Consider the following 12,197-nt stretch of genomic DNA (forward strand, 5'->3'; position numbering starts at 1 on the left):
AAAAAAAAGATGAAATATAAAATAGGAAAAAAATGCAATTTTTAACTAAGCAAATAAAAAGTTCACATAAATTATAATGAAGAATAGCATCACAGAATATTAGCTCTAGAAGGAACTTTATAGATCATCTTGTGATGTGAATATCATGTGAGGATACCTTACTTCACATATAAGGAGAAGGGAATATGCATTTACATAGTACCTATCATGTGCCAGGTCCTGCACTAAGTGCTACTTAGAAATATTATCTCATTTGATTCTCACAACCACCTTGTGAAGTAGATGTTATTATAATCTTATACAACTGAGGAGATTAAGACAAACAGAAGTTAAGTGACTTGCCCAATGTCACACATATAGTGTTAGAAACTGGATTTGAACTCAGGTATTCCTGACTTCAGACCCAGAGTTCTTTCCACTATGCAACCAATTGAGCCTCTAAGCCTCAGAAAAACTATCCTCCCAGGCCTCCTTTTTTTCCTACAAATGAGCTTGGTTAGATAAAACTTTCAAGTTTCACCTCAGATCCCGAGTCTTATTTTCCCGAATTAAAACATATCAATTACTTCAAAATGATTATAGCACTAAGATGGATATGTGGAGCCTGAGTTCTAGGTTTGGGTCTTCTACCAACTAGTTAAGTGACTTCAGAGAAGCTACTTGGTTTCTCTAGACTTGTTTTCTCTCTGTAAAATGGTTGGATTAAGTGATTTCTAAAAAAATCTTCCAGCTTGAACAATCTTTGTTCCATTAGTCTTTCTGCACAAAGTAATTCCTTTATAGCCCTTAGTACTAAGAAATATAGTTTATTTCTTTCTCACAAAGTACTAGTAAATAAGATGTAGACCTTAGAAAGACCTTATGACTAGATGAAAAGAAGCAACCATTGACAGTGATTTCAGCAATTTTTCAGATGTTCTTATTTAATTCTCCATATTTTTTGCTTGAGTATTTGAAATTTTATTCTCATTATGCACTACACACCTCAAAAACTGTATAATATTTTAATGATTTTTTTACACCAGAATTCAGAACGCTGTAACCCACATAGCATTTATAACTTGAAGATTAAGAATTTTAATTTCCATAATCCTCAAATTATAGTAGTAACAAGGGTTACTCTGTGAGGGAAACACATTTAGATGTAGCTTCTAAAATTTAAATCAATGCAAAGTACTATCTTAACCCATTTAGAAACCATATTGATTCTTACCTGTAAGACCTCCTCTGCAGATGAGTAAGTTTGCCAAAATTTGTTGAACAATGAAGGCTTGTGGGAAAATGAGCTTTCAAACTTTATATGGGGGAGGAAAAAGACAAATTTTGAAAAGGACCATTTAGATAGTCTAAAATGCTTTCTTTTCCACAGAAAACTAAATATTTCTCCCCTCTCCCTTTTTTTGTATAAAGTAAGTTGGTTTATTTATGATTTTTGCAAGAAATGGATGATCCAGCTAGGGTAGTCCCTGAATAGATCCGAGGTTAAGGGACAAGCCTTTTCTTTTCCTTAAGTGCAAGGTCTTCCCCCACTCCCCCCAAATCACCCACTGGCTGATGACAAAGTTACAGACTTCCTGGTCTTCCCAATGAATGGACAACAAAATATTTAAAAAAATAAGTATTTACCTTATCTCGTGCCCACTGAATAGTATGTTCAATAGCAGCTGGAAAAGATTTTAAAGTGCAAAATGGTATTTCTTCTTCTGGAGGATCTCGCTAAATTAAAAAATACAAAAGATCACATAATTGTTGAGGACAAATATTTGAATTTTCTTATTTTTTGAAATCATGTTTAACTCTGGCATCACGTATTTCAAATTGTAAAATAAGCAAAACTTGAACGTCTTTTCCTTCTAACATAGAAAGTGGAAGATTATCCTAACTTTCTGCTACCTTATTTTGTTTTTATAATGAACTCCTTTCACATTAAGTCTACATTCTACATTTGCTACTGTTATACTGCCCCTTATAAGATTGAATCTCTAATTAGTCAAGTCTCTAAGTAGATTGTAAACTCCTACACAGCAAGTACTATATCTACCTTATCCATTTTAGTATGTAGCACACAAATATGTCATAAATATTGCCAACTTTCTATACTGGCTTTTCAATAAAATTAAGGAGTCAATTTTTTTAATCGCCAAGAGAGCTTTTATAAGGGCCAGAAAATGTATCAGAAATACTACTCGGTCTTACTGAAAAATAGAATGAAGAACTTCCAACCTTAATTTTTTTCTTTTTCTTAATAGAAAGTATATATTTTGCTTACTCTTCAAAGAGGAAAAACATTTACAAATGAAAAATTTATTAATGTGCTCGTTATTATTTTATTGGATCAAAAGCTGGTCACTGTGTGAAATTTCTAAGATATATGAAAAGTTTCCAAAATCCGAGGAAGACTGATAAATGGGAACAACATAATGTAGAAAAGATTAACACAAGTAAAGTGCTATTAAAATTATTTCCAAGATTCCAGGATATCATATTATGCCTTATTGTCACATAACTTTTTTTTGACCTGCTAAAAAATCTTCAAACCAGTAAGTTAGGACCTTCTTTGTGCATGAATACATTTCTGAGTTTATAATAGAAGTAAATAGGCAGAACAAGTCATTTAAAATAAATTTCATGGAGAATTTTGCTAGATTACATCTTCTTAGGAAATGTAAAAATGTATTAATAGTATTCTATGTCAGCACAGTAATTCAGAATGCTTACTTTATGTCCCCCCCCAAAAAAAAAAAAATTTCTATTTTCTGACTATCAAATGGATAGGGAGGGAAAGTTAAAACATTTGAAGACAGATTCAGGATTCAAAAACATCTTCAAAGACTGTGGAAAATGAACCAAATCTAACAAGGTAAAAGTTAATGAAGATTATAAAAATAAAGTTCTACACTTGAGCTGAACCAAGTGCTTGAATATATGATAGGGATAATGTAATCAGGCAGTCACTTGTTGACAATGATGCATTTTAGTTGATAACAAGTTCTATGTTCCTTGTATAGTTTCAAAGGGCAAAGGGGGCTAATGAGTAGAAGGAAGATTAATATGGGTAAAATACTCAGAAGACTTGCTGGAAAATGCATTAAAGGAAATGCTCAAAGAGACCCCTTTTAGGGACTCAGATTAGGTAACTCCTAGATTCTTTCTAAATGTGATTAAGTGCTCATATGTGAAACAATGTTTTCCTTTATTCTTTTTATGTGTCCATAAAAGTTAGCTCAGTATTAGTACAAACTGACATGCAGACAGATTACGAAATGATTTATTTGAATTGTCCTTATTAGATTAATTATCCTTCACAGTATTTCCAAAACAAAATGGTTTAAAGAAAAATAAAAGAGGATTGTATTGTAATTGTAAAACTCTATTAGGTACAGCTTGTACTTTCTAAAAATAGGGCTAGATGGTGCAGAGAATCAAATGCCAAGGCTGGTATCAGGAAGACTCATCTTCCTGAGTTTAAATCTGATTTCAGACAGTTCCTAACTGTGGGATCCTGGGCAGGTTGCTTAGCCCTGTTGTTTGCCTCTGATTTCTTAACTGTAAAATGAGTTGCAGAAGGAAATGATAAACCACTCCAGTATCTTTTCCAAGAAAATCCCAAATGGGGACAACAAAGAGCTGGACATGCCTGAAAACAATTGAACAACAATTTTCTAAAAGCACATGGTAAATTGGACACATTATTTTAAAAGCTATTCTGGTTATTTGCATCCTACAAACTTAACATATTTAACAAACTTAACACTTACATGACTATTATAGGACTCAGTTAAATGAGGTATGATAGCTTCAGTGTGTCCCTTGGTGCCCATTGTGCCAGAATCTAAGAGAGGACGTAGATTCGCTAAGCAACGGCTATTTGAAAAGAGAAAGAAACAAAATTGTTCAATAAAACACAAGCCAAGGAAGTGTTTTTGTTATACAAGGCAGCTAAGAACCAGATATTATTAACTGTTTTCAAGTCGATGATTTCTAAATATACTATACAGGAAGTGTCGTACCTCTTCCATGTTTATCTGCTTTTTTTCCTCCCTTAAGCTTGATTAGTCTTAATACCCCTTCAAATGCAGTAAAAAACAAACAAAAAATCCAAAAAACTTATCAGGAATAAAGAAAATACTAAATACTAGAAAAAAAAATTTCTTATCACTTCTTAAGAACCCTTTTATACTACAACTGTGGCAGTTTTTTAAACTAAATTACTAAATTAAATTTTACTAAATTTCTAAAATTACTAAATTTTTTTTTACTACATTTACTAAATTAAATTTTTTTACTAAATTTTACTTTTTTTTTTTTTTTTACTAAATTACAATTAATTTCTTGGTTTCTTTGGTTAGGAGCTATGATGTTTCTATAAGATATATAAAAATGTTTACTATGTAGGTTTTTTTTTTAATTTTAAAAGCCATTACTCTTTCCTAAATATAAACAAATATAACTTGTCAGAAAATCTATATACACATATACAAACATTATTAATTATTTTCTGGATCATCTCAGATAAAAGACACCCCAATATATGCAGTACTGGACTACAGAATATTTTAAAATTGGAGACCTGGAACTAGAGAGCTGTCAGAAATTGAGCCTATGAATAAACTGAATACTTTTGGTCCAAGTTTTGTCGTGCAGGCTCTTTTGGTCACCTAAATAAAGGGATGGATCTCTGGTCCCTGAGAAACTTAACAGATAAATATTTTGTGGAATCCAATCAGTTATAAAAACAGGCATTTATTGTTCTTAGAACAGGTATAATAAATAGTTAAGGGGTCTGTTTCACTCTTCTATCCTCTTTACTTATGGCAATTCTCAAAGATTTCAAAACAAAAATCTGAAAGGAGAAATAGAAAACACCTCCTTTCTCCAACAACTACTCTCTTATCTTTCTGGGAAGTAAGGAAAACTAATGAAAATGTAATGCTGTAGACCTTCCCTAAATTTAAAAAAAAAAAAAAAAGCCAGAAAGCATCTTTGTTGAAGTTTTCCTAGAGATCCATAGCATGCTCAACCTTAAGCCTCCAAAGACTCTGATTGTCTATAAAGAATAATCCTTCAACAAATCTCACTTCAATATATAAATTTAAAATAATGGCTTACTGTTTCATTTCTAATACCAAATAATTTACCACAAAAATGAGAGACAAAAAAGAGAGATTGAGAGACAGAGATAGAGAGAATGCATATGAGAGAAATTAATCTTCCACTCATTATGGGAAATAGTACACTGAGATGAGAATGACTACTTCCCATTTCCAATTCATTCTCAAAATAGCACTAATTCAGTTATTAATATTCTGTACCTTATCACTCTGACACTTTGGCCACTTTTTCATATGAAGTTTATGTACCAATGCTTAGTGGAAAGAGAGATAAAGATCTAGATCTTCCAAAACCAAACCAAATCAACAGACATTCTTGATAACTGCATTGCAAAAGTGGATATAAAGAAGGATGGGGAAACATTTTAGAAATTATGGTTCTGCATTAAAAAACGAGAGGGTCAAAGAATACTCATTATATTTCATTAAATATATTTTTTTAAAAAGGGTGCTGGATGTGACAATAACATAAAAAATGAAACTGAAGGGCAGCTAGATGGTACAGTGGATAGAGTGCCAGCCCTGAACTCAGGAGGACCTGAATTCAAATCTGGCATCAGACACTTAATACTTCCTAATTGTGCGACCCTAGGCAAGTCATTTAATCCCAATTGCCAAAAAGAAAGAAAAAAAAAGAGAAAGAGAGAAAAAGAGAGAGAGAGAGAAAGAGAGAAAGAAAGAAACCGATTTTATCTGAAGAGATATAAAACTGATTATCAATGTGGGAATCATTTCTGAATCACCTGCAAGTGTACAGATATAATATGATCCTGATCTATGAAAACAAAGATCAGCATCAGTACAAAATTAGAAGGAAAGCTAAAGATGAGATAGACATAGGGTGCACTTAAAACTACTTCAATGTTAATGTAATTTACAATGTAAACAAGCTTTTGATAGTAAAAATTAGAAAATGGATAAAGGATAAAGCATTAACATAGATGAACAATTACCCAAGATGATTTAAATATATAAAACAATTACAACAATGAAAAAGCCAAAAAAAAAAAAAAACCCAAAACAAACCAAACAAACCAAACAAAACTCCTGAATTGTAAGCAGCAAACACTTCATCTCTTGGCCAAGTAAAAAGACAAGTTAGTTTAAAAAACTAACCCGCCCATAAAATACTTTGAAAAAGAATGGTAGATTACAAAACAGGACTGCCTCAAAAAACAATCAAGGACATATGAAGGGAAAAGCAAGATTATATAGAAAGTCTAGTGTGACACTAATCATCAAGATATATAAGATTTCAAGATTTTTCCCTAGGTAATACAGCAGACAAGAGCATGGTACTTGGAATCAAGAAGATAAGAATTTAAAGTTATGATATATGAATGTAATGAAATATTATTTTTCTATAAGAAATGAACAGCAGAGTGACTGCAGAAAGGCCTAGAGACTTATAGGAACTGATAGTAAGTGAATTGAGTAGAACCAAGAGAACATTGTATACAGCAATAGCAATTATTATATGATGATCAATCCTGATGGACCCTAGTTCACTGCTTTCAACATGAGATACAAACTCTTGAAAGTGAGAAATGGGAATTATAAAAGAAAAGGACTGTTAGGTGTCAGAGGATATAAAGGGGCATTTTCAAAAGAGAAAAGTCAAGCTATTAACAATCATATAAAAACTTTCTAAATCACTAATAATAAGGTGAAATGCACATTAAATAATTCTGAGGTTTCACCACACAAATATGATTAAATGAATGCTCAGTGTGGAAAAGGTTGTAGGCAGACAGAGACATTCATATGCTATTAGAAAAGTTGCAAATTGATGCAAAAAAGTTGTAAATCATACCTACACGGTACAGTGTCAGATATACATTGCATTGCTTGCTGTCTTGGGGACAGCAGAGGTAAGGAGAAAAAATTTGGAACTCAAAATTATATAAAAATGTGTGTTGAAAACTAACTTTACATATAAATGGAAAAATAAAATACTACTGAATTAAAAAAAAAAAGATAGGAATTCAAATTCTGACTCAAACACTAAATAACTGGGTAATCCTGGATAAAACAAATCACCTAATCTCTGTTTCTCAATTTCCTTGTCTATGAAATGGTTAAAAATAAATATCCAATGAGTTAGATGTGAAGTGTTCTGTAAGCCCTCAAGTACTATATAAATATTTGCTGTTGTTATTTCTTGATTATAAAAAAGCACTTAAAATTCTGAAGAGCAGAATGTTATTTCTGCAACAAACTATCTCTCATGCTTAGGCTAAGAGTATACAGATTCCTGAACAATGAAAGTACAGAAATTAATTTGATTCAACAACTCTATGATCAATAATGAGGATTAACACTGATACATTTTGAAAGCTGTGCATCTAAGACTGACATGAAGAGTATCCTGCACAGAGTTGAAATAAAATCAGATTTCCTGAAAAATTATGATCCTTGGATGATAGGTGTCAAACTCAAGCAGAAATAGGAGTCATTAATGAGGATCCTTAGGTTCATATATTGACTTAGTTTTAAGATATAATATACTATATAGTTTTTAAAGTTTGCTAAATATTTCCTATTTACATTTTTGCCCGATTTGGGCTGCACTTAGGCATACTACAGGCCCCAGTTTGACATCTCTGCCTCAGAAGAAAACAGTGTATTGTTTTCAAGAAAAGTCCCAGAATATGATAATCTTTGGAGTGACATCCATACCTACTCAAGAATGCTGCAATCTACGCAGAAAAGAATCAAAATGAAAAAAATATATATTTCCTAAAATATTGAAACTGACTTAAGTCCACTAAATTGATGAGATCCTCAGCACCACTACATCACGGACAGGTACTAAATGGTGACATAAGTCCAAAAATGAACAGGTAGAAGAGGATGGATTTAACTAAGAAAGCTGGGCCTGGAGTTAGAAGACCTGAGTTTAAATTCAATCCCAAGACACCAGTTTTGTGATGCTGAGCAAGTCACTTAATCTCTGTCTGCCTTAGTTTTCTCAACTGTAAAATGGGGATAATAATAGCATCTACCTTACAGGGTTGCTGTGAGATTTAAATGAAAAATTGGTTAAAATACTAGTTAAGTGACAGACATATAGTAGGTGTTTAATAAATACTTATTCCTTTCCCTCCTTTCTTTTTATTTACTGTGGGGAAACTGCTGCACTCTTAATTATTTCAAGCTGCTTTCTGCCATAAAAATGATCTTTTTTTAACACCCAAAACTTAAATTATAAGACTGGGAATCATGAAGAATCAAAACTTAAAATGATTCAAAGGTCAATGGAAAGACGCATATATTATAGGCAGGCACATAAAAGTTATCATCCAGAAAGATATATGACTTTAGAAGGGAAGCAATAAACTGGGAAAACATTTTTACAGTCAAAGATTCTGATAAAGGCCTCGTTTTCAAAATATATAGAGAATTGACTCTAATTTATAAGAAATCAAGCCATTCTCCAACTGATAAATGGTCAAAGGATATGAACAGACAATTCTCAGATGAAGAAAATGAAACTATTTCTAGCCATATGAAAAGATGCTCCAAGTCATTATTAATCAGAGAAATGCAAATTAAGACAACTCTGAGATACCACTACACACCTGTCAGATTGGCTAGAATGACAGGGAAAGATAATGCAGAATGTTGGAGGGAATGTGGGAAAACAGGTTCACTAATACATTGTTGGTGGAATTATGAACACATCCAGCCATTCTGGAGAGCAATCTGGAATTATGCTCAAAAAGTTATCAAACTGTATATACCCTTTGATTCAATAGTGTTTCTACTGGGCTTATATCCCAAAGAGATACTAAAGAAGGGAAAGGGACCTGTATGTGCCAAAATGTTTGTGGCAGCCCTGTTTGTAGTGGCTAGAAGCTGGAAAATGAATGGATGCCCATCAATTGGAGAATGGTTGGATAAATTATGGTATATGAATATTATGGAATATTATTGTTCCGTAAGAAATGACCAGCAGGATGAATACAGAGAGGATTAGAGAGACTTACATGAACTGATGCTGAGTGAAATGAGCAGAAGCAAAAGGTCATTATATACTTTAACAATGATACTGTATGAGGATGTATTCTGATGGAAGTGGATTTCTTTGACAAAGAGAAGATCTAATTCAGTTTCAATTGATCAATGATGGACAGAATCAGCTACACCCAGAGAAGGAACACTGGGAAGTGAATGTAAACTGTTTGCATTTTTGTTTTTCTTCCCGGGTTATTTTTACCTTCTGAATCCAATTCTTCCTGTGTAACAAGGAGAACTGTTTGGTTCTGCACATATATTGTACCTAGTATATACTGTGACATATTTAATATGTATAGGATTGCTTACCATCTGGGGGGAGGGGTTGGAGGGAGAGAGAAGAAAAGTCAGAACAGAAGTGAGTTCAAGGGATAATGCTGTAAAAAGTTACCCAGGCATGGGTTCTGTCAATAAAAAGTTATAATCATGAATAAATAAATAAATAAAAAAGAAAAGAAAAAAAGAAAGATATATGACTAACAAAAGAAAACAGGCCCATCATATAGCAGACCAAGTGAAAATAGAAGGAAAGCTCATATGCTTCAGTGCTATTCACATTAGATATTAATCTAGATATTAAACAATCTAGATTACTGGGTAGATTGCCAATGGGGGATTTATGGGATTACAAGAAAAAGAACTGCATGTGAAGACAAGTTGAAGACACTTTGTGATCTGTACCAATGGAGAGAATACAAACACTGATAATCTTAAAAACAGAGTGAAATACTTCTTTTACCAATTTACAGAGATCATGCAGTAATGAGCTCTGGGATTAGAGTTTGAAAGTCCTGAGTTAAAAAAAAAAAAAAAAAAAAAAAAAAAAAGTCCTGAGTTAAACTCTGGCTTTGATACTTATTAGCTGTGTGAGAGTTCTCCAACCTCTAATGAACTTTTTTCAATACATTGATTTTGCCTTCTTTCTCAATACTTGCGGTTACTTTTAAAACATTCCTTTCATGATTTGCTTCTTCAAGAGCTTTATCTTTTGTCAATAATTCAAAATTATGTTCACTAAAAAAAAAAAAATCATTTTTTCCATAATCCTTGATCTTTTTTCCTAGTATTTGTAGTTTCCATTTTTCCTTCTGCATATCTGTATATGCCAATCTGTTGTCATCACAGTTCTCTATTCTTTCTTTCTATGAGCACTAAAGCTTTAAAATCCTGTGATTACATTCTTACAAAACCCATGAGTCACTATGTAAATCATTAGTTCTTTATTTTATATCATTTAGTGATAGTGCATTTTAACTCAGCATATGACTGTAGATATTACAACGTAAAAGAAAATAATACTTAATTTAATCTAAAGAGTTGATAAAATGAGTGGATACAGAAACAAAGACCAAGATTCTTTATGACTCAATTAAAAAAAAAACTTACCTGTCCACATATCTGCGGGCTTCCACATTGTCTAAAGCTGTAACAATTATATCTTGTTTAGTATAGAATTCATCACTGTATATCATCTCAGTGGCAGGACAAACTTTGTGCAGGTGTGACTCAATCTTTAACTGAGGATTTATACTCAGAGTTGCAGCAGCAGCAGTATAACTTTTAGGTTTCTAAACAAATTTTAAAAATTACAAAATTCTTTCAGATACTAAGTCAAAGTGAGGTTTTTAGAGAGATAAAAATTGACATATATGGCTATCACACGCTCCTACTATCACTAACTATATCAGTGTAATGTGATCATAATGTACATTGATTAAAGTGAAATAAGTATCATTACTTTTGTCATTACAGAGCAAAATGTCATTTATATTACTAAATGATAAATTTTTGAATAAATCTAATTAATAATAGTAATAATAATAGTTCACAACTTGTGAATTAATACAAATACCATATAATAAAGTACAATTATTTAAAAGCTTATTTCCTCTCATATTATTTGTATTTGAAGTAATCAAAATTTATTGAATTGAGAATCCATATAACTGTCAAGATAAAAATAGATGGAAGATAGATAAAAAGATAGAAAAAATAGAATAAATGTCAGCCATACAGAAGAAGTTGGGTATGAGTAATTGTAGATAACATTAAAATTTTATTTTTACTATTTTGGATCACCTCACACATAGCAGACATTTAATGAATGTTTGCTGAAAACAAAATGGATGGGAATCTATATAAAATATATTAAATATTTCTGTGCTTAAAAAAAAAAGCATTTCAAATCTCCAATTTTCATACCATCCTTTAATATAGAGACATTTTATTGAAGACTTAGAGATTTTTTTCCATAACAACTGAAAATGAAAGTCAACAAGCTTTGTAAACTACATTAGCTATTCCTGTAGCTGGTAGATATGTGGGAACGGCAATGTTTGTTGCAAATCTCACCTCATGATCAACTGAGGCATATGTAGCTGTTTGCTCTGCTGCTACACACACACATACACACACACACACACACACACACACACAATCTATTGTAATGCTTTTGAGTACTTTTTAAATAGATTTTTCTGTTCTTTCCCATGTTATTTCTAAGCTTATGAAAACAGTCTTTGGCTATAATAGTTTATATTAAGTATTTATTCATTGTTATTTCTTAATTATTGTTTTATTTAAGAATCATGTCCAAAACTCAAACAAGCTTTCTATTTTAAAAATTAATTTCTTACTAGAATCAATATGGAAAACATCATACTTCATCATTATATTATTTTTTGCAAAATAAAGTGAGTACTATTGAAGTGAATAGGTACTATACCTGTATGTGATGGGGTCGAAACAGAAACTGTCTATTTAGATTAGATTTTTCTATTAAGTCAGGATCTGTAATTGTTACCTGGAAATAAGAAGGAAAAAAATCCTGTAATCATAAATAAATTTCATGTAGATTCATGTAAACCACAAGTTAGAAAGGAGGTAGATGGACCTTCTATCAATTGCTTTATATTTGTGTTTAGTAACATGGGCAGTATTTAAAATACATATATGTATTTAAAAGGACTCCAACTAAGCTGCAGAATTTTGGGATGTGCAAAAGGTGGAAGAAGAGATGGACACAAAAGAAGTAACTAGTGTCATAAAAATACATGTTCTTTACAATAA

The 12,197-nt window shown here is 31.8% G+C and overlaps 1 protein-coding gene across 1 annotated transcript in view; it reads right to left on the minus strand.

Annotated features, from left to right (window-relative positions):
* UBA6 (ubiquitin like modifier activating enzyme 6) overlaps positions 1 to 12,197 on the minus strand; it is a 69,399-nt gene that overhangs the window by 18,240 nt on the left and 38,962 nt on the right. Inside the window, exons 18-22 of the mRNA XM_051966627.1 lie at positions 11,854 to 11,931; positions 10,515 to 10,696; positions 3,759 to 3,864; positions 1,627 to 1,716; positions 1,214 to 1,294 (exon numbers count right to left, since the gene is read on the minus strand). Coding sequence (XP_051822587.1) covers positions 1,214 to 1,294; positions 1,627 to 1,716; positions 3,759 to 3,864; positions 10,515 to 10,696; positions 11,854 to 11,931 — 537 coding nt within the window. The remainder of the gene's footprint in view (positions 1 to 1,213; positions 1,295 to 1,626; positions 1,717 to 3,758; positions 3,865 to 10,514; positions 10,697 to 11,853; positions 11,932 to 12,197) is intronic.

The sequence above is a fragment of the Antechinus flavipes genome, chromosome 6 (genome assembly GCF_016432865.1).
Source record: "Antechinus flavipes isolate AdamAnt ecotype Samford, QLD, Australia chromosome 6, AdamAnt_v2, whole genome shotgun sequence".
NCBI lineage: Eukaryota > Metazoa > Chordata > Mammalia > Dasyuromorphia > Dasyuridae > Antechinus > Antechinus flavipes.